The sequence below is a fragment of the Kryptolebias marmoratus genome, linkage group LG12 (assembly GCF_001649575.2).
Source record: "Kryptolebias marmoratus isolate JLee-2015 linkage group LG12, ASM164957v2, whole genome shotgun sequence".
Taxonomy (NCBI): Eukaryota; Metazoa; Chordata; class Actinopteri; order Cyprinodontiformes; family Rivulidae; genus Kryptolebias; species Kryptolebias marmoratus.
Genome location: NC_051441.1, coordinates 16601654 through 16628405, shown reverse-complemented (window position 1 = coordinate 16628405; position 26752 = coordinate 16601654). Strand labels below are relative to the sequence as shown.

General features: G+C 39.0%; 1 protein-coding gene across 2 annotated transcripts; it reads left to right on the top strand.

The window, feature by feature from the left end:
* The first annotated feature begins 9818 nt into the window (after window positions 1-9818).
* On the top strand, window positions 9819-26466 carry cdc42ep1b (CDC42 effector protein (Rho GTPase binding) 1b). 2 transcript variants are annotated; one of them, XM_017416544.3, is made up of 5 exons: window positions 9820-10092; window positions 12011-12176; window positions 17224-17737; window positions 18706-19256; window positions 24024-26466. In XM_017416544.3, the coding sequence occupies exons 4-5, from the start codon at window positions 18803-18805 to the stop codon at window positions 24647-24649; spliced, it is 1080 nt and encodes a 359-aa protein (XP_017272033.1). In that variant the 5' UTR covers window positions 9820-10092; window positions 12011-12176; window positions 17224-17737; window positions 18706-18802; the 3' UTR covers window positions 24650-26466. The 2 variants fall into 2 exon arrangements, with proteins under 2 accessions (XP_024861768.1, XP_017272033.1); XM_025006000.2 differs by lacking the exon at window positions 17224-17737 and having other exon boundaries at window positions 9819-10092.
* The last annotated feature ends 286 nt before the right edge of the window (window positions 26467-26752 follow it).

The window sequence follows — 26752 nt, the reverse complement described above, 5'->3', positions numbered from 1 at the left end:
GGGGGGGGGGGAATTATCCATTTCTTCTCGGAGTCTAGGTTTGTCCCACTGTCAGCACTTAGCACGGCCGGGCGGATCGGAAAAGGGAGCACGGATCTCCCGCTCCAGAGTCCCCAAACACTAGATGGCGCTTTAGACTAAAGCTTATCCACTCAGAAAGTTAAATCAGCCCCGTGTTGTAACGCTATATAAATTATTACAGAGTGCTCCATGTGATCAGGTTTTGGCTTAACACTGAGCTTGTTGATGAAAGCAGGTTCTTTCAGGGAATTCTTAAAGACTGAATGAGTCATTGGTGCTAGGCTGTGACTCATCGTACAGGAGTTTCTCGCCGACGGTGGAAACAGCAGGTTTCTCAACACGAGCTTCTAAATTAAGTTTGATTTGTCATTTTACGACACAACCACTCAGAGTTTCACCCTGGCAGATTCCTTTTTAAACCCGCCGACCTTTAAGCCTGTCTGCAGAACTTATTAAAGTGTAACTAAAGGCAAAATACGATTTCAGACATGTTTTAAACTGTGGAAATGTGTTGAGTCACAGTCAACAAAAGCGTTGAAAGTGTTTGTGTTTGTGTGACGGTATAACGTAACTAAAATCCTTAAGAGTAGTACAACTCCAGTTCTAAAAAAGTAGGGACGTTGTATAAAATGTCAATAAAAACTGAATGGTTTTATTTACAAATCTTATAACTATTTTTTTATGCACAATGTTGTTCCAAAAAAAAAAAATATATAAACAGAAAAAGTTAGGTAATTTTGAATAACACAACACTAATCAAAACAGTTGGGATGGGGCAACAAAAGGCTGTAAAACTAAGTGGTACAAATAAGAAACATCTGGAGGAGCTTTTTGCAACTAATTAAGTTTATTAGCAGCAGATCAGTGAGAGGACTGGGTGTAAAAAGAGCATTTTAGAGGTTGACTCTCACGTAAGTAAAGATGGGCAGAGGTTAGTAAAAATCTCTGCTTGAAGGACGAGTCTGAAAGATGACACATGTGAACACCATCTAGAAACTCTGCTGTCTCCTCTGGACCAAAGATCATTTAAAATGTATGGCAGCAAAGTGGACAACTTTTCTAAGGTCAGACAAAACAAAATTATAAACTTTATTTGGAAACCACAGATGCCATACTAGACATGAGAGGGACCATCCAGCCTGTTATCAGCACTCAGTTCAAAAGCCTGCTTCTCTGATGGTATGGGGGTGCATTAGTACCTCTGGCATGGGCAGCTTCCACATCTGGAACGGCACCATCAATGCAGAAAAGTACATACAGGTTTTAGAACAACATATGCTCCCATCCAGACAATTTTCAGAGAAGGTCTCTCTTGCTTTGTAGTAGAAGAGTCTGGGTGCTGAACTGACCTGCCTGTAGTTCAGATGTCTCACTTATAGAAAACATTTGGTGCAACATGAAACAAAAAAATCAGGCAAAGAAGACCCAGGTCTGTTGAACAGCTAGAATCCTCCATCAGAGCAGAATGGAACAACATTCCCTCTAAAACCTCCAGCAGCTGCTCTCCTCAGTTTATAGATGTTTACAGACTGATGGTAAAAGAAGAGGAGAGGATTCACAGAGGGAAACATGGACCTGGAACTACTTCTTGAGATGTGTTGCTGCCGTAAAATTCAAACTTACCTTAGTTTACCCCCAAAATAGTTTCTTATTTTAAACAATTTCTTATTTTAAACTTTTGATTTGTTTAGTATATTTTATTGTGAATAAAATATGTAATTAGCAAAGCATCAAATTCTGTTTATATTTACATTTTACCCAACATTCCAACTCGTTCAGAATTGGGTAGAGGGGATGGCATGTTTTATTGCTACAGTAATAACACAGACAGGAAGTAGTGCTGGCAGATGAATGTGTCCTTTTTATTGGAATGTGGACAGGAAACATCAGGCTATCCTTCGTCTGTGGGCCTATCCAGAATAAACAGGGCCTCTGATTGGGGAGACCTGATTTAAAATAACAGTAAAAGCTTAAAGCACTTACTGAAGAGACGTGGTATCAAATTTATAGCAGGTATTTGCTTATGATATGCAGAACTGAGTGAAGGTTAACAGCAGATTGGGTGGGGGGATGCTGCTGCAAAGTAAAATCATTACAATTGTTTATTTTGAATGATTAACATTAACAATGCAGAGCGAATGCACAACATTAAAATCAAACCAATGTTTGATGTGACTTTGATGTGACTTCAAAATAGCATCACTTCTTGTACTTGCAGACATAAAGCTCAGCAGGTCAGCTGGTCCAAACTTCTCAAAGAACTAACCTCATCAGTAGTTAGATAGTTCTTAATGGCATTGGCTGTACTTTTAAGATTGTTCTCCTGCTGCAGAATAAATATGAAACCAGTCAGACATCAACAGGTTTCTGACAGTTCTGAACTGATGGCTCTAATGGACACGTTATGATTTCAAAGTGAAGTAATCAGGATGTGTCTTTTATCTGGGACTGCATCTGTGGTCACAAATGTTTCCTGTTTCTTTGTGCTTGTTCAAAAGAGTTTGAACGCCACAGGCTGAAACGTGAAATCTGTACCTGGGAGAGACCTCGCAGATGTAGTTCAGCTATCTTGTGACAGGAAACTGTCCTCCTCAGCCTCACCTTGGTGGCTGAGCTTGACTGCTCCTCTTCTAGTTGTTTCTGTTTCAGTTACTGAGTGTGTTTGTACCTATATGTGTAAAGTATAATCATTATCATCGGTTTGGTAATTCTCCATAGTCTTTGACTTTGTTCAAGTACGCTTAAAGAACTGATGCTGTTTTAAAGGCAAAGGATGCTCACAGCAAATCCATCCATCCATCCATTTTCTTTACCCGCTTCTCCATTCCGGGTCGCGGGGAGCTGGTGCCTATCCCCAGCAGTCACTGTGCGAGAGGCAGGGGACACCCTGGACAGGTCGCAAGTCCATCGCAGGGCCACATAGAGACTGCTCACAGCAAATCTTAATTTCTTTTTTTTTTTCTGTTCATTCACTTTTATCAACACTCACAAAATCAGGATATGCATCAGTGTGCCCTTATTGTTGCCTGCTCTCATTTTCTTCTTCTTTTTAGTTTTTCCCCACTCTCTGCTTGACTGTCCTTCCCCTAGCAGGAAGACCGGTCCATCCTCCAGTAGTGTCTGTAAAAAGGGGGGGGAGTCGGTGGATGAGCATTCCTGTTTCTGTCTCTGAGGTGACGGCGACACAGAGAAACTATTGATATCGGCACTGGACCGCACGGTTTGCTCATCCTGGAATGTGGGACACTGTAACGGTTTGGTTGGACACAAATAGACAAAGGTTCAGAAATTTTTTTTAAAGTTCTCTTCATACATATAGTTTTAACTTCATAACGTCATAAACAAGCTGTAGAGTTAAAATTTGTTTAAATTAATCAAACCAATGGAGGATCAGGATTAAAGAGATGTAGCCTCATGATTGCATCCTATAGCAGCGGACTGCATCACTTCCACTGCTTTCATTAACACAACATACATAAGGTGGAAATTGAATCTATATCTGCAAAACAGAATTTTATATCTGTGTGATTATCACAGTTGACTCTCTGAGGGGGAATTAAAATTTTTAGAGCTTCCCTGCAACTAAAAGGTCATAAAGAAGATGACGAATAGTGAATTCCACAGATTAAACCGAGCCAGTGTCTGTTGCTTTTATCCCATGTTTTGTTCCACTCTGTTCCCGCTCAGAGCACAACAGGCCCGGCTCCTCATGCAACCAGCTGACCCCCCGTGGCTCCATCTATGACTCATGCCTGGCGACTGCACAGAATCACTCCTTTGTCTTCACAAAGAATGCTTCTTTTTTTTTTTTTCTTTTTGGAAAACAGAGGCAGAAAAAGAGAATGATGGAGGCATAAGTAATTGAGAATTTAAATCTGACAAGTGATTTATGTTTCCTCTGCAGGCACGACATTGGGACTGTAGCTTTCACTTCTGTTCAGAATCTTGGAATGAAATAAAGGCCCTGCAGTCTTTGAAGGCCTGCTGCATTTTAATGCATATATTTAAACTAACATAATCTTATGTTGAGAGGGACACAGTTATAGCCATCAAATCTTGGAAATGATGGTATGAGCAATGTCATGCAATACTGTGAGATCCTTGCAAGATGTTTTAGCGCTCTGAGAATGCGTTGACATTTACTTTCAGCCACTGCCACACCAGGTTTTGGCTCAATTTTTGTAAAACTCTCTGAGTTATAGCCTTTTTTTGTGTTGGCTAATGTCAATTAGCTGTTGCGGTCATCTTAAAATGAGTGGACTCCAAAAGTTAATCAGTTGTAAAGGCACATCCACTGAGTACTTTCTAAGAGTTTCAATAAAATTCATTTTGTGGTTCATGAGATATTTTGCTAACAGACAGACAAGGTTGATGCCAACAGTTAGTGCCAAAGTTTTTAGCAAAAATATTGTGCCGTGTGTAGCGCTCTGAGTATGTGTTGGGAATGTTGCTCAGCTACGACAACACAAAGATTTAGCTCAATAGTTGTAAAAAAAAAAAATTGGCTGAGTCAACGCTATTTTTGTGTTGGATGAGGTCAATTAGCTGTCAATTAGTAGTTCATCTTGAATGGAGCTGACTCTGTTTTCTCAGGAACAGTAGCGAGGCCTGATGAGAGCTCCTAAAGATCCCACAGTAATGTTGCGCAGTTTCCTGTTTAACATTCGATCAACATCAGTGACATCAGAATATCAGCGGAAACAGAGAACAATTCTTGACAAAGCAAACAAAATCTTGGAAGTACACAAACCCAAAGTAAGAGCCAAGCGGTGTTTATTTGCCACTGAATGAACTTGAACTGAAACACTAATTTTTCTTAAATTAGCAGATGATAAAGTAGACTATACAGTCACAAACAATGAGGCTGAATCCTGAGTCTGATCAGAGCACACTTCATAAAAACTATCCCCACTGTAGCATGTAAAACTACGGGCACCAGACTGTTAAAAATATGTAGAAAAAACTGATCTGAGAAAATGATTAATTTAAAGTGAAACCTTTTAGAGACCTGAGATTCAACAGCAACTAAAGGGGAAAAGAGAACAGCTTGGCCAACACAGGAGACCTGACCTCCAAGATCTTTTAATTCCTTAATTAGCTTCTTAGCTTTGTGGTTTGTTCACAGTCACTGTTAGAAAAGACCAGGTGAGGAAATTTCCAAACTTTATAAATACTTTGGCTCTTCAAACCTTGTGTCAACAATCAGCAGACAAGAGCTTATCCAATCAGACGAGCAGGACTCTAAAAACTGAAATAAATCACGATCACAAAGCAGGGGAAGGCTGGAAGAAGGTAGGCAAATGCTTTTAGGTAACAGCTCCTTCGGTTTATGCCATGGAGAAATAAATAAGAATGATTAATTCAGATTAACTTTGTACAGATGTAGTAGAGTGCTGTATGAATGTGTGTGGATGGATAAATGAGGACTGATTGTGTTGTAAAGCACTTTGAGTAGCCTGGTTGGCTAGAAAGGTGCTATATAAGTACCATCCATTTACCATTTACCTTGAAGCATAATGAAGCTTTGTCAGAGAAAGGTTTGCTGTCAGATAAAAAAACAAACTTTAACTCCTGTTTGATTGCAAAATACCCTTAAGATGACTCATTCGATATGGGGATTTGTTTTAGTGCAGCCACACCTGCACAATGAATGACGGAAGAGTCATTAGAAGAAAATAACTTTTCTGCATTTCTGTCGCAAATTCTGAAATTGCTAAACAATATCCAAACTAGACTGACGCATTTTGACAAGTCAACCAAAGGTATTTTGGAGAAAGTAGGGTGTGTGGTTTCACAAAACACCTCGTCAGTTGTAAGTCCATGAGGTGTATTACCCAAGCCTCGAGTTTGTGTTGCAGCAAACAGCAAAGGAAACATTTCACAGATGGGTGGATTATATGAGTCAAATCAAATGTGAGCAAATCTTGGAAATAAATGTTACACTAATTGTTACTCGAGGATGGTTTCCATAACAGAATAATGATCCCACGTAGACCTCAAAATCCACAATAGACGCTCTTAAAGAGAAAAGACCCCGTCATGACCCCTACAGTCTTTGGTTCTGAACGTTGTGGAAAGTCTGTGTATAAACCTCAAAAAAAGACAGAATTTAAAAAATTTCTGCAGGAAAGATGAGAAAACACTCCCCAAATCAGAATAAAATACTCTTAGCTGGTTGCATAAAGTTCGGTTACATCCAGAAGTTTATATAATGCTAACTGGGGCGTTACCCAAGCTTTTTTTTCTCAAGCCTTTTTGTTTTTCTTGCAATTTTGCAACAATAGGAAGCCATCGTTCATTGTCAGCATGTTTGCATATAAAATCACACAAAAGACAAATGAACTCTGACAGGCTTTTTGCTTAGATCCTGAAACCAAATAATGCGGACAAGTTCTGAAAACAGATGCACACAACTGGAACTAAACCACAAATGTACACAGCATGTAGCTCGGTGCTAAAGCTTCAATTCAGCACCGAGTGTTAGCCATCACTCATCACTGAGCGACCGCCTGTGCTCCCTCAAGTCTGTGTTTGTCACGTTTAGATACACCGACGCAGACAAGTCTCCACACACAAACATTATTCTGCGTGTTGGCGGTGGAAACTGCTCCCCTTCCCTGCTGCTCTTCCTGTCGCGCTCCTTCTAGGACACTGAGGTTTTTTTTCTTGACGTCTGAATTGCAGGGTGGAACGCGAGCGTTTAAATCTGAGCGCCACCACACATTTCCAACGGCAGACACAGACTTTGTCCAAATGCCACACATCAGTTTCCAGATAGACTGTGTTAAAAAAATGCTTCTCTGCAAACCACAAACCGAAGGTTGCCCTTAAACAGAATCAGGCTCAGACACAGCGATAAAGCACTAATGGTAAGCAAAACAGTTCTGGTCTCAAGAGTGTTTAGGTGTGCATTTAAAGGGATAGTTCAGATCTTTAAATGGAAAACTGAGGTAAGTGCTATCTACAACAAGTAAGATATTAATTGTTCATAACCTTTGCACAAAACCCCACTTCAAAAAATCTGGAGTAGTTATTTTTTCTGTGTATTGTACGGTCTCTGTCAGCCCCTGCTTATTTACTTTGTACGCTGTCCCTTTATCTTCCACAAGTCTCACCCGCTGCTGGATCGTATTCCCCTGGGTTTCAAATCCCTGTTTCTGGCTTCAACATAATCAACAACTTAAGGACAATTTAGCTTCTTTAAAAGAATAACAATAAAGTATGTGACTTCTAACTTTGGCATGCGGGTTAGTCATTAGAATTCCAGGAAGCTATTTTGTTTTGTTTATAACCCCAAAGCAATATTTAGACTCTGCATTGTTTCCATATTGAGCTCAGTATCAGTGACTCTGTCTGAGAATACAATGCCTGCTTTTATTCCTCACTAACTTCTTGCTGTCATCATCTCCTCAGCGAGACGTAATGCAGACAAAGGGTTGACACTTTATAGCTCCTCGTAATGAACATGTTCTGATCAGTGTTTGCTTAATATTCACTCAAATTTGCTTTTTAAAAAAAAAGTCTTTTAAGACTCTTGATAATGACGGAGATTCTTTGTTGCTTCATGCAGTATGTTGTCCTGATAGCTACCATCCAGCACAGATGTAATCAATTTACTTTTAAGCCATCACTCTTAGCAACAAAGTTTCTTACACGTTGTGCATTTGTGCACTTTTTGTACTGCTTTGATTTTTGTCTTTCACACTTTTGCAAATTAAAAGGTTGAAATTCAGACAAATGACATTAATATCTGAAAATAATGAATTCTTCGTTCTAAATTTCAGAAATTCTTCATTTGAAAAAAGCCCAAACAGTGTCTGAAAATTGTGAATTGGAGTGGGCGCCATAGTTATTTTCCAGAACAAAAGCCTGATTTTCACAACTCTGTTTGGGAAAAAGTCAAATTTACACAATTTGTATTTCTGGAAATGTTTTGAAGGATAAACTAACCTCAGAAAACACAAGAAATTCATTATCCACAGACTAGAGAAAGTAGCTTAATCATCTAGAATTTGGACCTTAAGAATCCACTCTCAGACAGATTGCACAAGAAGAAAGTCAGGACTTGTGATACAGCATAAAAACGTCATTAAAAAGCTGGTTTCTAACAGTCTGTAAGATCTGAACTGGTGTTCACTTGTTCCTGAACCTGAATGTTTTCTGTGACCTTTGAGAGCTGTTTCTGTAGCAGGATGAAGAAATTATTCATTTATGCTGCTTCTTACAAAGTCCTATCTAACTGCTAGGTTTGGAGTCAGGAAGAGACCTATATGGAGCTTTAAATGTAATCCAAACATGTGAAATATGGTAGTGGGAATGTCATGGTTTGTGCTTATTTTGCCATTTTAAGCCTGCTATCAAAGAAGGAAGCACAAGTTTTTAATCATAAACCTAAATTCTGTAAGAAAATCCCAAAACAGCTGCCTGTGAGCAAAATCTCAAGAGAATCAAAATTCTTTTTCATGGATAATTGTTAGAAAGAAAATTTAAAACTGTTTGTAATTGACACATTTTAAATTGTGATCCAAATCCAGTGGTTACATTGTAAAATAAGCAGTTTCTAATTTAAAACACTCCAAAAATGAAAGAGCTTTTGGTCTTTCAGTTGTACTGATGTGCAGGACTGATTAATACTTACTGGACACGATCAATATCTTAAAACATTGAATTTTAAATAATTTCTACGCAAGAAGTTCACATGTTCAGGGAAACAAAACTTAACCTACTTAAGTTACTTAGAGATCCTTGATTTAATATTGCATTTTAATATTGTATTAAAATTGTCTACTAAAAACAGTAAACAAATCTCTGCCTGAGAAAAATAAACTATATAAAACAGCCACAGAATAGAAGTAAAAAACAGAACTACTGTTTTGGGTCACAAGTCATATTCTAAAAACTCGTGTGTCTTGAAGTAATTCAAAGTATCTAAAAACAAAACGACAGAACTTAGTGTTGTAGTGTGTTTTTTTTCTTTCTGTTTCCTGTTTTCTTAACATGTCCTTGAAAGCACCTCAGCCTCCTGCAGGTCAGAACCAAAGAAAACAGACTGCAGTTCAAAGAAAAGCAAAATGATCTGTTTCTTTCATGTATTTCTATGTCAGACTCATCACATCAGTCTTTTCCTCTTTAAAATGACCCCCTCCCCCTTTCCTGATTAAGCTTCATCAAATACACTGATTGGGTTTCATGGTTAAGCAGAAGCCAGAGGCGGCTGTACTTCAGTCTTTAATACTTAATCAGATCTAATTTGATGATTTTTGTTACGTTAATACTGAACAAGGTTTGTGTATAATGAAGTAGTAAACACTGTGTGGAGTTTAGAGCATAAGAGGAGAGGTTTAAGCTTCTTGGCTTTGTGTCTGATTTGTGAGAAAGTCATTTCCTGTGGAGAAAACCTGGCTGAAACCCTCATCCTGTTGAACCAGGATACCCTCTCTCCTCCCATCTCTCTGCCTCCTCTTCTTTTTTTAGCGTATAGTTTTGTTTTGGTGGTCCTCTTTTATCCATGCTGGATATGTTTCCAATAATAACTCTAATATGCAACAAGGAGCAAAATATTATCTTAAACAGTCCTTCGTGGAGACAAAAACTATTCTCAAGCTGATGGCTTAGTTTGATGTTTGACTTCCTGTTATTCAGCCCTGTCTTCTCTTGCCCTCCCTGCTCATCAGAAAGCATCTGATACTCGTCGACAGGAGCTCACCCTCCCAGATTCACACAGCCATGATGAACCCCCCCCACGCGCGCGCCTTCTCATATTTGCTCCCCTCACATCTGCTTCTCTTCTACCCCTTCTTTTCTGCATGCTCAGAGCTGACAGCCTCATGTCTGCAGCATCTTCTCCTGTTTCCACTCAGCTCCATCTTATCTTTAATCTCAACCTTCAAACGATTAATTCTTTCCAAACTTCCACTTGCTTCACTTTTCCACATGTCATAGGATACTCGTTTGTCTTTGTTGGCTCAAACCGCTGGGATTTTGTTCATCTAAAGGAATCTTCAGCCCTTTAAAAGATTGTTTCCCAGGATGCAACAGCTGGTGCAGCTATTAACGCTTCCTCCACTAGATGTAAGTGAAACAACAGACTAGATTTTTTAATTTATTTTTTTAAGAAGTATATGAAGAAATACATTTTTGACCATGCTTTAATGAGTAACAAATGAAAAACGATTCACCAGGTTTTTTTAGACTTTATCGAATGAAGAGGAAATGTTTCTGATGTGAACATAAATCCAACTAACTGGGCTGCAGATCTGAGGCAGCATTTCTCTTAAACTGTTGTGAAGTTTAAGTAAGTCTGTTAAATTGAAGATCAACATGTAATTGTTCCCAATGCAGGTTTTCTTTTGCAACAAACAAAACAAAAAACCAACCAAATACTAAAAATACATCTAAAAACAGATTACAGGAGCAAAAATTTGCATCAATGCCCATTTAAAGCTATATTTCACATCTTTAGAAGTTAGAGTCCATGGAAAGGTTATAAGCAATTAATAACAATTATTATCTTACAACTCGAAGGTCAAATATTTCACAGTGGTTCATTCAAACGCTATTTTATGAAGTTTCATATTACTGTGGTGGCCCTGAAGTACAAACCACATCAACAAATCCCTAAACACAACTACAAATTAAGAAACACAGCAACATTAACCTACTGGAAGAGGTAGGTAACAGTAGGAAACATGAACCACTGATTAGACAACGGCACGTTTTGCTTTTGAACCTGAAAGCATGTCCAGGATAACCTCGTACGATGCCCTGATTAAAAATATTCTTGGATAGCAGCTGCTACATTTGGGTCACTGGTAACATTTCAAAAACGCGCTTCAGGCAGAATAACTTACAGGTTCAAAAGCCAAACAAGCGCTGTTGTCAAATCAGCGATATCTTATGTTTAGTGATTTGTTGATATGGTTTGCACTTCAGGGCCACCTTACATTACATTCTATTTCACGTTGCATGGTTATTCACATAGAACTCTGGTGATATGAAATCACTAACAGCAGCAGCAGCAGCTGGCCGTGGCACTTCTGGTGCATCCTGGAGCACTTACTGCAGTAATACATAATTTCAGATAGAATACCTGTAATGTGAAAGTGACAGTGAATCAAATGTTTATAAAATAATGTTTGCACGAGTCGTTTAGCATTTTTTTGATGTTAGGGTTGTTTTAAGATGACATCTATCTACTTTGGTTTTGACTCCACTCACACTAGCTGTTAGCTTGTTAGTCCAGTCAGAATTAAACTCTGCTTCTCTAAACTGAGGTCATTCAAAGATTTATCTACAGCAGGTAAGATATTATTAAGCTTTCAACAGAACTAATCTGAGCTATCACTGTAAAAGTGTGGCAATGGAAGCATTTTTGTTCAGAATGCAATGAAGAGAGAAAATACTGACAAAAACGTAGATGACAGCCATGTAAGTCTGAGGAAACTGTGCTGAAGGAGCAAAAAAAGGTCAAATTCAATGTCCAAAGCTTTATTAACATCAGAGAAGATCCAGGATCATGAGTTCAGACACCAAAAGGCTCCTCACACTAAACACACAAACAAAAAAAAAGCAAGAAGACAAAAAATACAAAAAACAAAAGACACATTTAGCTCAGAAACACAAGCACACACAGAGGCAGATCAGTGTGGGAAGAGTCACAGTGGTTTATTATTGGAGGCCTCAGAGTGACAGAATGTGCTCACGTTGCTCCCTTTCATGACCTCAGGTCAGGATGTTGTTATTTCTGCAATTCTCGGGTCTCATTTGAATGGAAAGTTCATGTTCTATTGCATTTGCTGCAAATATAGCTTGTTTTTTTTTTGTTGGTTTTTTTTTTTTTTGCATCGCCTTGAAGCACTCTCCCCCTGACTGCACAGTTCTTTACATTTAACCATGCAGCATATTATTTTAACGCTCATTAATATGTAGTCCCTGACGCCTGTGGGGGTCCACCCACCTCCTCCTCTCTCTTCTCTCCATCCTCTTCCAGCTCACTTGTCTCACCAGAAGCTCAGAGTAAAGAGTGAATCTCTGCTGCAGCGAAGCAGAAAAGTTCCTGTCCGAGCGGAAAGTGTCGGTGCGCGCCGCGAACCGCGTAGGATGACGAAGAAAACAGGTTGTTGCGAGAAGACGCTGCGATCGGAGGTTATTTGCAGGTAAGTCTGGGCAGAACTCGTTCCGAATGCGGTTTGATCTTGATGCGTGGGCTGTAAAAGTCGCAGGATGTTCTGCTGCTTTGTCTTTGTGTGACGTCCGAGTGCGTCTCTGTGCGTAAAACCTCTGCGTGTTTTTAACGACTTTATACAGGCTGTCTGTAGCTACTCTGTAACCAGGATTCAAATGTTAAAAAACAGCTCACGTTGCATTTAGAAAAATACCTCCACCAGTATTTTTTGCAAATAGCAAATGTTATAAAAGGACAGCTTCCCCCAAACATGCAGTTTAACTAAATTCAGCCTGTGGCATGACAGCATTACTTCTCATCAATCCAGTGGGGATTTTTGTTTTATAACTATAGTGCAATACCTGGCTTTGACTCTAAAATAAAAAACTACATAAAAGAAACAAATATAAATTGGACAGTGTTCTGCAGAATTATAGAACAACGAGAAACATTTGTTCCAGATCTCAGACCATTGTACTGGCAGCTGGTTAGAGATGTGTGGTTAAAAACTGCTGGTCAGCTGGTTCATTTAGGAGTTGTTATAGCTTGCTTAGCTTGTTATATCGTCTCATCCCCGATCGAACAAATTCTAAAAAGACATGAAAATAATACAACACATAAATGCATGAAATTTCAAAGCACAGATTGCGCAAAGGAGCACCACTACCATATACCACGAACTGGTTGGTTAGCACTGGTGCCCTGGAGCAAGGTCCTGAGTTCACACTTTTCTGTGTGGCGTTTGCATGTTTTCCTATTGCATGTGTGGGTTTTCTCTGGATACTCTGGTTTCTTACCACAGTCCAAAAACATGCATGTTGGGTTAAATGTCCAAATTGTCACTAGGTGTGAACAATAATAGGTGCCAGTCTCGTCCATCTGGACTAGTGACCTCCTGCCTAATGACCTCTGGACTGTTGGCTGGAGAAAGCTTTCCACAACACGGAGCAGGATCAAGTGGGTATGGAAAATGAATGACTGCATGAAGGACCACCACAACCTTGTGTTTTTATTCTAAAACAAGATATGTGAACCCTTGTTTGTTGCACAACTTAAAGATAATTTTTTTTGGGGGGGATAGATAAAATATTCACTTTTGCAATCAGTCAACCCTTAAAGACTGATCTGTTTGCTGTTTGCTGTTGTTCTGGAGTGTTTTTTTTTATAGTATTTGTGCATTGTGAAATAGGACACTGTGGATGTCTGTTGTTCTATTATTATTTTTTTCTTGTGAGCTGTGTTGTTGACTCAGTAGATCATCAAAGAAAACTTCAGTGAGAGGAAATAGGAAGTTCATTTAGAAGTAACACTTCAGATCTGACACCTTCGTCATATCACTCATACATCATCATCATCTGAGTGCATACAAGGAAGAAACACATTTAATCTCTTACAGTGGGATATAAAATTATTTTGTGAAACAAACAAAAACTATGATATAAAAAACAAAACAGAAAACCTGAGTGTGTGTATGTGGCTGACATGTCTGGGGAGTCTCCAAAATAATTTCCGACAAATTCCAAATGGTCTGCCTTTTCTTTAAGCCTTTTATTTTTCTGGGCAACTCTTCTTTAAAACCAAACTCTGTGCAGTGTGCAGTCTATAATGGACAGGTACTTCCTTTCTGCAGAAGAGCTGCCCAGCTCTAGGATAATTTTTGATCTCTTGGCTTCTTTTCATGTAATGCCCTCTGTTCCTGGTTTGTGAGTTTTGGTGATCGACCATCTCTTTGCAGGTTTGCTGTGATGGCATCCTGTTTTCAGCTTTTATTTATGGATTTAATGGTGCTCTGTGGGATGTTCGGGGTTTGGCTTTTCTTTTTTTTCTTTACTTTTCCACAACTTTGTCTCTGACCTGTGTGGAGAGTCACTTGGTCTTCTTGTTGCCTTTAGCTTGAGGGTAGCCTGAACTACTTAGAGGTGTTGCACTGGAGTTGATTCACCTGTAGAACAAGTGACTATATACTGAGATCATTTCACACTTAGATTTCATGGCATTCGGCGTGAATGGATATGAACGCACAGCTTTTCAATGTAATATTTTTGAGGAGGTATTTAAAACTGTTATCCCCCCCATTTAACTGCAATAATCTGTATTATGTCATGTGGATGTATTACTTAGAATCAAGTTGAAAATTAATTTAAATTTCAAGTTTAAAGGCAACAAAACAAAACAAATGGTAAGGAGGTCTGGATACATTTGCAACCCACCGTATAAGGGCCAGGCAGGATAGAAAGTGAACTTGCCACGTTGCTGTATACTGAATGCATGTTATATTTTTGACCTATGGTAACAGTTAGGTTGTTCTGACCTCAACCACAGCTTGGTGGTGCTGAGCTCTGCAGAACGATGGGTCCCTGGTTCAGTAGAGGAAATAGCCTCAGAGCTGGCTCACTGTGACACAGACCTGTTTCTGTTTTCTCTGCCCAGTAAATGCATAGATTTACCTCTCTCTGAGGCACTGTCATTGAGCCATTCCTCAAACGTGTGCAGAGCCCCATTCTGCAGCTCTGTAGTGCCAGATGTTTGACTAAAACAGTAAATATGCTTGCAGCAGCGAGAAAGACAGAAAGGTGAAGTGTGGTTTTGTGACAGGGGTAAGAACAGAAATAAAACATAGAAAGACTGATTGAAGACAGAGATAAAAAAAATAATATAAGGGCTAGAAGAATAGAAACACACAGACAGAAGGTAAAAATGTGTTTCCCATCAGCTTCTTCAGATCTTTTATACGATGGCCGTAATAGATGCCGTCCATGTTTATTTCCCTCCATGCACGCCATTCCCATTACAACCTCCATGTCTGCAGTGAGTCAGACAGCTTATGAGAAACAGGCTTGTCTATAGATGCCTGTAGGTAGAGTTTAGAGATAAACACCATGTTTAACAGACCTCAGTGTGTTTCTGTGTGTTCCTAACAAGGCCAATTTGGGGGAATGAAGTTCCCAAAGTGACTTTGCGTGCTGGTAATACTCTTGACATGAGCAGTTATGGTGAGTTTACGGCTCACAAAATCAGGAGGGAAGAAGAAAATCACACAGAGTTGAAATGAGGGTTGAATGATTTAGAAGTAACAGACGTGTTGATTATACGGTGAAAACTTGTGAATTATTCAAACGAGAATGAGAAAATTTCTTAATTTTATTTTTAAAGGGTGCCAATTCAGCTGCTGCTTGAAATTCTAACATACATCAGTTTTCTTCTATAAAGCCCAATTGTAACTTGAGATGTTTATTTTGCAATAATTTAAGATGACAAAATGTATATGCTTAAGAAGAGTAAAGAGAGCCAAAGTCAAAAAAGATGATTAAGCTGCTACCTGCGGCTCATTAAGGTCGCCATAGTAACCACAGAGCTGTGTCTCTCGCTCCCTAACAGCACGTTTAATAATAAGAGAAGCAGGCAGATACACAGACTAGAAATTAGGCCACAAACAAAAAGTCACTATGCAAAAACTCCTGAAGCTTCTGAAGCTGCTGAATTGTCTGTCACACATATCAGTTTTAATGTGTCTACGGCATTTTATGTTGGAAATATGACAAGTTAAGTAAATTTTTCCCATCCAGTTTAGAAGAGAAAACTTTTCAGAGGTCAGATGCAATGGAAGTCCTGAGAATGAAGATTTGTGCACTTTGCCCCCTGCAGGGATTTGAGAGAAAACCATAAATCCTACAGGAATCAGATACACAGGGTGATAGAACATAAAAATGATTATGTTTTGATCTGTAAGATATATCAGAAGTCTAGTTTGTGGGAGTAAAGAAAAGTTTGGAAAGTTTGGACGTTAATGTGTGACATCATTGCACTCTAAGTTGAATATTTTGGGATAAAAGCTAAAAAAAATCATAAAACTTAAACTATGATTGTGTAAAAACCATGAAAGATATCAAAACATCAGTTCAGTAATGTGAGCTCATAAGAAGGTTAGGTTTTCTCATTCATTTTGCATGTGCATGTGGACATTTTTCCTCTTTTTTTGTGCTAATTTTGTCTGCACTGTACAACTGCAAAAAGTCACACCACACTATTTCTGATAAAACTGCATGTTTTGATGCGTTTGCATGGGTTTTTCCAAAGCTGCGAGAGGAGTTGCAAATCAAGATTTGTGACAGAAATGGAAAAAAATGAATGAAGGTGCTTAAATCTTTATTCACTAGCACCCTTATTTGCCTAAATGCAGATTTTACATTGATTTGTGAAAATATTCATGAATCTTTAAAGAGCGGAAAGCTGTCTGTCTTGGAAATGACAGCGAGTCTTTCTGTTTATCTGTCGCTCACCTTTTCATGGCCTGAAAGCCTTAATCACACTCTTAAGCCATGAGTAACAGACCTATGAGGTCAGAAGTTTGTAGTTTGCATCTAAAATCCATCTATAGTCCTTCTTTGTGTAAATAATGATCCCCAAGTCGGTCATGCTTGATTCTACTTCTCTGTTTTTCATCGCCTTGATTTTATTACAATGGTTGACAGACAGCCCTGGAAAAAAAAAACTGGATTAGCTGAAAGTTACGGAGCAGGGAATCTGGAAGTTGTTATACCGCAATTAAACCTTGGTCTGGCCGCCGCCTCCATATTGTAACTCCTGCAGCCTGTGACACTAATCCAACTCTATAGGTCACGTGTTGGAGCTTAGTGCTGCTTTTTGTGGTTGTAAACTAGAGAATAAATGTGTTTGACCATGTTACTCTAATGTACACTATAGTAGATAAAATGATGACACGTTTTACAGTCACATCAGATTCAATCGCAAAGAAGTTTTAACGACTGTCAGTTGTAAGCTTTTTTTGTAGATTATCTTATTGCTGAATTCAACTTAACTCCAGAGTACCTAATAGTGTTAGAGTTGACAGGAGAGACAGAGAATTACTTAAACTCCCAGAAAAGTCTTGTTTAATTGATCAGATTCTGTCCCAGACTCTTCAAGACATAGAATAAGTCAGACCAAAGTCTTATTTACTTAACGTGTTTGTCTGTGCCTGAATTCTATCTTTCTTTGGTCTACTATACCACTCACATCGTTCTCTGTCTGGTTTTTAGCTGGCCTCAAGTGAACTGAATGAAAACAGAGGCCCCCTGCCACCACCTGGAAAACACCGAAGAACTAAGTAGATTGAAGAAGGCAGAGACCAAGTGGAGGAGTCAAAGAGGGAGGGAGGGACGACAGAGGCGATTAGCAGCTAATCCAGTCCATGGACAATCCTGCAGGAGATTTGTCGTTCTTCCAGAACGACGCAGACAAAACAGTTGCGGGATTACGACGCTTCACTTTATTGCCCTCATTAAGAGCGTGTCGGACTTCTTTTCCCAACTTTTTGAAAGCTCTGATTGCCTGAGGACTCGCATCTTTGATGCAGGAGAACCAGTGAACCGAGAACAAAGGGGACAGGCTTGGAGACAGGATGTTCTATGGACAGTGCGGTGCCACACACATGGATAAACTGTCTTTAGAGGGAGACGCTGCATGACTGCAGGTTCCTGTCTTTTCAGCTTGGTTTCTGAGGACTAGTCATCAGATAAGATCGTCTTGGGTTGTGATCTACCCTCACTGATAGTAAGTAACAGTGCTCACTCTGTGTTTTGTCAGTGTTCTTTTATTTTTTAAAGCATAAGATAAATTGGAAATCACAGAAACCTGTGAAAAATCAATAATATGGAAATTACATAAGGAAAGAAATTACTGACTAATAGAAAAGGTCTTTATAATTTGAACGTAAGGGAAGCAAAACCACAGGGAGCTGAGTAACATCTCTAAAATCCCTTATAAAATGAGTCTTTCATTTATGCATTTTTTTGTGGAGTAACTTCAAAACTGCAGCAGTGTCAGTGTAGTCCTTAAAATGCTGTTGTTTACCATGAAAACAGATCATTTTAGGTTTGTGTAAAAGGGTCAAGCGCAGTCTTGTTTCATTAGGGGCTTCCTGGTGAGGTGATCCTCTTATGGCTGCAAGTGAAACACAAGTTTAGGCTCCTCATGTCTAAAACAATGTAAAATAAAGTGAGCGCACTGTAAACACAAGTCTTTTTTATTGCTTTTGTCCCACAGCTATTTGACTTTTAAAAAACAGTAAAGAAAGAAAACACATTTCAGTGTATTTACACATGTGGTTGGGAGTTTTGCATGTCTGGGCAGTCATTCACTGAACCAAATATACCCAGTGCCCAGTCAGCCCCAAACCCTGCAACCACATGGATTGTGGTAACCAGAGGAAACCACGTATGGCCTTGTAATTTCTCCTCTTTGTGGTTTTGTCGTGATTGAAAGCTCCTGCTGCACCCTTGGAGAGAGTTAGATCACGTTGGTAAGACGTGCAGAGAAGAGAGAAAGGGATGTGAACAGAAACACGGGAGGCTCTTGATCTTTCCTGACATCTTCTAGTGCAGATCATGAAGAGAAACTGTGGTAGAGGAATATCTGGCTGTGACTGTATGAAGAGTGGATTTTATACAACCGCATATTTGTGTTTTCTGTCCCCACTGTCCAGGCATTTGATCCTTTTTTTTTTCTCTCTGGTTTTTCAGTGGACGCCAGACGGGATTCTAAACTTGACTGACATGCACTCAGAGTCCGGACAGTCTCGTTCACTTTAAAGGGAAAATACACAACTCTTTTTCCACAATGAGTCTGGGAAAGCTGCCAGGGATTAAAGGCCTCATGTCTGGCTCTCAGGGGAAACGCCGCTTCAAGAGCGACCTCTCAGTGGACATGATCAGCCCGCCGCTGGGCGACTTCCGACACACTATGCACGTCGGGCGCGGCGGGGACGTGTTTGGCGACACTTCCTTCCTGAGCAACTACGGGGGGAACAGGGAGCCAGGAAGTCCAGACTCAGCAAGCAGCTCAAAGTCAACCGGATTCTTCACGCGCACCTTTCGGCACGTGCGGAAGACCTCTGGGCCCCGGCCTCGAGCGGGTTCACGAGACTTGTCATCCCCACCGCCCGACATCTCACCCATCATTAAAAATGCTGTCTCTCTGCCTCAGCTGAACGTAGACTCTGCCAACGGGTGCCTGCAGAGGGTGCTGTTCCCCAGTTCTATCAGCTCGACAGATGATTCCTTCTGCACATATGGTGAGATAATACAGATAATCACCCCCAGTGTGGGATTCATGCAAAGCATCTTAAGAGGCAGATTATCTTCATTAAAAGTGAGCAGAGAAAATTCGGAAGTAGTGATCATACTCAAACATGATGGTTTAAGCAGATGATAAAGCATGATCTTCAGTGTCACAGATCAGTCCAAACTAAACAAATCAAATCAGTCTATCAACTTCAAGCATGAAAACTGTTCATTATAAACATGAACAGCATGAACAGTGTTGTGCAAACATTTCTTTTCTTCTGAGGAGCAGCCAGACTTTTTTCTAACTTTTTAAAGTGGTCTTGATCAGTAGATCCTTGTGCTTTCTGAAGGTTTTTCAATTTTTGTTTTTTTTTTATACCATGGCTGCTTTTCCACTCATTTTCAGTTTATCAGTTTTAGATGCTGACCCTTATAATATGTAGTGTACTTAAAAAGCTGAAAAACTACACAAGTAGAAGGCAAAAGAACATGAATAGTATCTCAAAGTCATGTCTGTAAGAAAGAAAAAAAAAACATCAAAGAACTAAGACGTGTCATAATTCAGGTGATAATTGACTGTATGTCAAATATTTGGTTAATTGCTATTTGAGAATCACCTTGTTGGTGCTGAAGTTCATTTTATGTCAAACTTTGTTATGTTTGGCATCCATCCATCCATCCATCCATCCATGCATTTTTTCCTGCTTATTTGTGGTTGGACTGTGAATGAAACACTCCTGTTCAGCATGGGCCTGAACCCCCTCAGTCAGATGATTGCAAAGAGTGGTTATGGATACTGGTTCCAAAGTAGAACAGTCATCAGTCTCCTCCTCTACATGGATGACATCAAGCTGTATGCCAAAAGTGAGCAAGACATCGACTCACTGATCCACCTTACCAGGATATACAGCAAGGGCATTGGTATGTCATTCTGACTTGATAAGTGCAGCCGAATGGTGTCCAACAGAAGCAAGGTGATCACAACTGAAGGGGTTGAACTACATGAAGGCAACATTGCAGATGTCCTGGACAGCTGCAAGTACCTTGGTATACCGCAGACAAATGGCAACCAGGATGAAGCAGCAAAGAAGTCAACCACAACCAAGTACCTACAGAGAGTAAGGCAGGTCTTGACCTACCAGCTAAAAGACTGTCAGACTCAGTTAGATGTCTTAATGACCTGTTTATTCTGATGATGTACCTGTTGCAGTTCTGCGACACATGTGCCCAGAGGGTTAAACAACAGCACAGAATGATCTTTTAAAAGTTATAATATACTGGACTTGGAGAAAAGTGGGAGTAAAAAAAAGAATTAAAAGTAAAACAAATAAATAAAAATAAAAACTTTTGAAAGACTTTCAGAAAACCTAAAGGACTATTGAGCAATATGACTTTAAAAGATTACAACAAAGTCTGACTTCTTAAAAAAAAAGACAAATTTATATACATATATATATAAAAGAGGGATGACTCAAGACTTTTGCAAATGACTGTGTGTCAACAGGTCTGGCCAAACCTTTTTGGACTTTGATACTTTGCTCAATACCTTCTTTCAGCAGAACTTTTATCATCCTCCTCATACTGTGAACATTATACTGTATCTTCATTGAGTACTGATCACAAGAAAGTATTGGTGTTCCAGAAAGTGAAATTTATTACTGATCAGTTGAAACAACAGCACTGGGTCTGTGGTAGCTTGGTGGTCAGGGCTGGGGTCTTGAAATCCTGAGGTTGCAGGTTTGAGCCCCGGTTGTGGCAGGAAGGGCATCCCAAAAGCCAAATTCTTCATGGAAGTTTGCTCACTGTGGCGACCCCTGTAGAAGGTAGCAGCCAAAAGTACTTACTTATTTGAAATAACAGCATATTAGGTACTACAAAAAATGGCTGAAATTTAAGTTAAAGAGGGAACTTCTAAAAAACGACTATAAAAGTTATTTAAGACCAAAGAAGTTGAACCTATTTAGACAGTGCATTCCAATATTAGGATCTCTTTACTGACTATTTGTTCTGCAGAAAACTTGGTGAAAGCAGGACTATAAATGTCAATACAGACATAAACAGAAACCAAAGAACCCTCTTTTTTGTTCATCTTTCCCACATTCCTCCAAGACAACCAGCAAACACCCAGGCTTCCTCGGAGTCATGTGGGATCACCTTGACAACACCTGTACACAATTAGATCTATAAACACAAACACCCACAGCTGGCTTTTACCAGCAGAAAGATACTTACTGGGTATTTCCTCATCTCCACGTTCCTGTGTTGACCTGAACGAACAAGCAGAAACCCACTATTTGTAGTATCTGCTCACCAATCAAAGCCTGTCAGGCAGATGTGTGTATAGGGGCTGGAAATTCCCCATCCTGGATCAGATTTATTATCTAATACAAAAGGAATTTGCCCAGTTGGAGTGATGTAAATCTAGCATAGTAGATTCGGACACTTGGGGATAATTGTATTTTTTTATTACTGAGTCTTGTCTTTATTAAGTTTTATATGAACCCATCGTTACCCTAATCTACAACTGTACAGGTTTAAGTATTAAACAGTACTCTGCAAAACGATTTTTATACGCAGTTATATTGGTAGATTGTGTTTTCTCTCAGAAATTTCTATATTTTCTTCCCATTTTAAATCTAACTCCCCCCCCCCCACACACACACACAATTTACCTACTGATGAGCAGTTTTAACATTCAGAATAAGATGTTTTAACACTATATATTAATGACAAAACTCTTTTTTGGTTGATACACACCACCACCTGCTGGTGAAGCAGCTGAATTGCTGAAGAAAATTTTACATTTTTAGTTCTTTCTTCCTTGAAACATATTGGCACTGTATTTAGTTTCTGAAAAAAGTATGCTGTTGCCTCAAACACTCTTAAAATGTTCTGATCAGATATTTTTTGAAACAACCAGAAGGCAAAGCTGGAGTTGCAAACATGATATATATGGAATTTGATTTATTTTGTGCTGATTTTGAAATCAAATCCAAACATAAAAAAACACAAATTTTATTAATATAAACAAGCATACTTGCAAAACTTCTAACCCTGGTCTGATCACATGGTTCTTGCATTAATTGATGAGAAAAAATACCAGAAACACAGCTGTCTTACTCTTCTGCTCCACAACAACTGAATACAAACTTGATAAAAGAAAATATAATAGTAATAGGAGTAATTACATCAAATTCCTTCTCTGTTTTGCAACTTTTAAAATGGTAGCCATCTTGTATCTTTTTTAAATAATATTTAGCATGAAAATGCTGTTCTAATTTAGGGTGTTGTAGATCAGTGGTCAGTGCCACGGTCTCATAATCCTGAGGCTGCAGGTTTGAGTCCAGGTTGCAACAGTAAGGGTACCTGGCGTTAAACCATCGCCAGATCTTTCATGCTCATTGTGGGGGTCCCAGCTGAGAAAAGGAGAAGAAATACTATTCTAATTTGATTAAACAAATGACAAAATGAAGTTAAGGAACACAAGCTTGAGTAACTTCAACTTTATTCTATACTTTAAAAAGTTTTTGTTCATTAGGGGCATGGGGTAAATCAAAGTATTATGATTTTGGGGCAGCAGTCGCTCAGGAGGTAATGGCTCATCCTGTAACCGAAGGGTTGCTGGTTCAAACCCCTGCTCCATCTGTCTCAGCCATTGTGTCCTTGGGCAAGACACTTTACCTATCTTGCCTACTGGTGGTGGTCAGAGGTTTGGTGGTGCTGGTGTGATGGCAGCCTCACTTCTGTCAGCCTGCCCCAGGGCAGCTGTGGCTACAGTGTAGCTTACAGTCATGGTGTGGACGGGTGAATGACTGAATGTGGTATGAAGCACTTTAATTTAATGCTGCAGGGCTCACAAAGTTAACACCTTTTTCTTGTGATCTAGACGCCCTCCTAAAAACTAAAAACCTAAATTGTGGGGTCTAGCTTCAGGACTATTTGTTCCCTGCAGGTTCTACAGAGACCTTACTGGTGCTACTTAATTAGCTAAAATGACACTGGGTAACCATCGCCCACTTTAGTTCCACAGGGGTTCTTAAAATGTTTTTCATTCATGGCTGTTGGGCACAAACCTGTTTTCATGTTTTTGCATTTCTTTTGGTTTCAGTTAACATTTGTGTGTAATTTTATGGATGAGTAAAAAAATGAAAAGTTTTAAAAAGAGTTTTTGAATTAAACCTTTTTACCTCAATGGTATTAAGGAATATGCCGTAAAAAAGCTGTATTTCTGCTAAAAACAGAGCTGGTTTCCATAAGTACAGTTTTTTTGTTTACACAAGAATCAATGCATCTTCAGTTTTATGCTCAATTACCTAATTATATACACAGACAAAGTACAAACTCTGACCACTCAGTTTATTTATTTTAAAAACAGACAGTTTTATTTTATCTTCTGAAAAGTTGCATTTTTGGAACTAGGAGGTTTCTGCCTGACAACAATGGACTGCAGTTTTTGTTCATTTGTAGCAGTTTCCAGTTAGAGTCAAGATTTGTACTTTGCTTGAATTGCTCATCTTCTTTTTGATTAACTTTACTTTTTAGCTTTACATTCCAGTTCATCTTGTGATGGTTAAGTCACTTGTTTTTGAAGTTGGAAACAATTGATACTAACATTTATTCTGAGTACCACTAGAGGGATCCTGAGTACCACAGTTTGAGAACCAAGACCATCATATTATTCCTGGTTTATCTGGATCTCCCCAGTCAGCAGCTGTAAAGATGTTCTAATTCACATCATTTCAGTGACTTGTTATGCTTTCTTTTACTGTTTCCAGGTGTGCATTCAGGATTCGTCACTCTGCCTCGCCTCTCTCGTCTTGAAAGACAGTTTCATGATGATGACACCTGGAAACCGTCTTCCCTTGACAATGACAGCAGCGCTCGGACTCGCTCAGACTCCCTCACTTCGTTCACGGTTGACCTCGGACCTTCTCTAATGACTGAGGTGTTCAGTTTGATTGACAACGCAAGCTCCCTTCTAATGTCCAATCACAGCCAGGCTGCAGGTGAGGAAGAGGAGGAAGAGGAAGATGATGACGACAGCTCTCTGACAGAGACGCCTGTGCAGACTCCTACAGTGAGTTCACCCAACTCTTCCATGTTCAGCGAGTCGTTCAGACACAACTTGAACGGAAAGGGGAGCTTTAACAGGACAGAGCCAGAGAAGGACAGGAGGACTGTAAGGACACCTGACGTGTCCTCTGGGTCTCCACACAGAGAGGAACCTGTGATGGAGGCAGAGAGGTTCCAGAGGGCAGCTGATGTTCTGGCTCGTCATTACGGTGGAGGTTCCTTCACAAGGGGAACAAGGTCGGGCAGCAACAAGACTTCTCCGGGTTTTTACAAAAGCCACAAAGCATCGTACGCCTTATCGGAGGAGGAGGAGGAGATCAAAGTGTAGATATTAAACCTCAGAAACTGTTTAAAACATGAGTTTATTTAAAGTCAGTAAACATTAACAATAACCCTGGTCTTTAGTTACAATGTTTCCTCCTACAAACATTATTTCTTTATGTTTCACAGCTCAACTATAAAGTATTGTCTATGTTTAGTTTCTGAAGAAAAGTTCAGAATCCATCTTGACCTCTGACCTCTGACCTATCCCTGCTTTCCAACATAGTGGCTGTGATTTAACACATATCTTTATTTGATTGTTTTATTTTAACACCTAACACTATGTAACAATGATGTAAGGAATAACTTGACTATTTACATAAAGATTTAAATGTTAGGAAAAATAAAAAGGGAGATGGGAAACTCAGCATTGAGTTTATAGCTTAATAACATTAATACAGAATTATACATTCTTAAATGTAATTTCACTTTTTATTTGTTCAGTTGTGTACATTGTACACAAATCTGTCCTTTGTAATGACCTCCTGTAGCATATGTTCAAATATCTAGCAATTTTAGGCTTTATTTTTTTAAAAGATTTAATTCCACCTTCCATGGTCTTGTTATTTTTGATAAAGTTTTTGTTTGTCTGTATGCTTCCTCTGGTTTATTGATTAAATGAATATTACTTCACTTTTCAGCTTAATATAACTATAATATACCAATGGGAAGTCTTGTCATGTTTCATATTTGTTGTTAAACTAACAAAACCATTTGCTTTGCTCAAAGATTACTTTAACAAATATAAGTCACATATAAAATATAAACTACATTAAATCTCAAATTGAATCTTTTCTCCATTTGTATTACAAGATATTTCCGAGAAAGGCACGCACTCACAACATAGTAATGCTGTTTAAAATACAAATCAAAAAGAATAAAAATATAAAAAAGACATTTAAACTCTGCAGCCTTGATGAGAAACGTTGAAACTGAAATTTTTACATAAATATTTTTAATATGCTTCATTTAAAATGGTGTCACTTTTTGGTACATGGAGAACAAAAGACTGGCAAGCTTGTAATGTAAATATAAACATGTAATGGGACAATTTACATTTATTTAGGTGAACTGGCAACAAGTATTCTGCATACTTGTATTTTTGATGAATATGAATTTAAGAGAAAGGATGAATGAGACAAAAAACAAATAAACCGGTAAATATGAGAAATATTTACCTCTCAGTGATGAATCAGCTCAGAAACTTAAATTATTCACAATAGTAAATAATGTCCCAATATCATGCAAGTCTTTATACTTTACAACATTTTAGACTTTTTTTTCTTTTTGCACTCATCAGGATGAGAAAAAGGCAGTTTTCTAATACAGAAGAAATGCAAAAGATCTTCAACTGATTTTACTCCCTAAAGATGATCTGTCCTGAATTCTCCAGACCTATGATGAAACATGGTCTGAGGGCTTCAAGCTCAAGAAGAAACATGACAAATCTGACAAATTGGGACAGCTCTATGAAGCCCAAATGTCTCAGAAGAAACAAACCAGCTGTACGGAGGTCAGCGAAGGCATCAGATCACACACACAGGTATCTAGATTCAGGTGTCTGTCAGATACACTCTCAGTTGGGCTGTGGTTGTCACTAAATACCTTCTTTTATTAACTTGTACTGTGTAATTTCCATTGAAGTTATAACTATTATTATATACTGCATTTGCTGTTTGTTGTTGTGGATTCTCTGTTTTGTTTTCTCTTTTCACAGGTCTCGAGGCAGATTTCAAGGATGTTGACTTGTTTTACCTCGTTTTTTTTCTTTTCCTTTTCTTCTACTCGACTTTTTTCTCTCTCTCGTCTTTGTGCCATTACAATTAAAAAAATCACCAAGCAATTTCTAATGCAGTTTCATATACCAAGGGGAACGTCATGACAAAAGTCATAATGCTCCGCTTGTGAAAACAAATCTATTGGGCCTTATCTTGACACTCAGACAACAATTCTGAGTGCCACACAGCCAGACAGGACACATTATAAAACGTAATGTTATGCATATAACTACTGTTCCCTGAAGGAGAGGAACGAGGTACAACATATGTACTATGGGATATCACGCTCCCGCGTGTCCTGGCTGAAGACACCTTTAATCACGCCTTTAGGC

Coding starts and splice junctions, on each gene's coding strand:
- cdc42ep1b (XM_025006000.2), top strand. CDS start 18,803: ATGAGTCTGGGAAAGCTGCCAGGGATTAAAGGCCTCATGTCTGGCTCT. Junction 19,257..24,023: donor TGATTCCTTCTGCACATATG/GTGAGATAATAC, acceptor TACTGTTTCCAG/GTGTGCATTCAGGATTCGTC.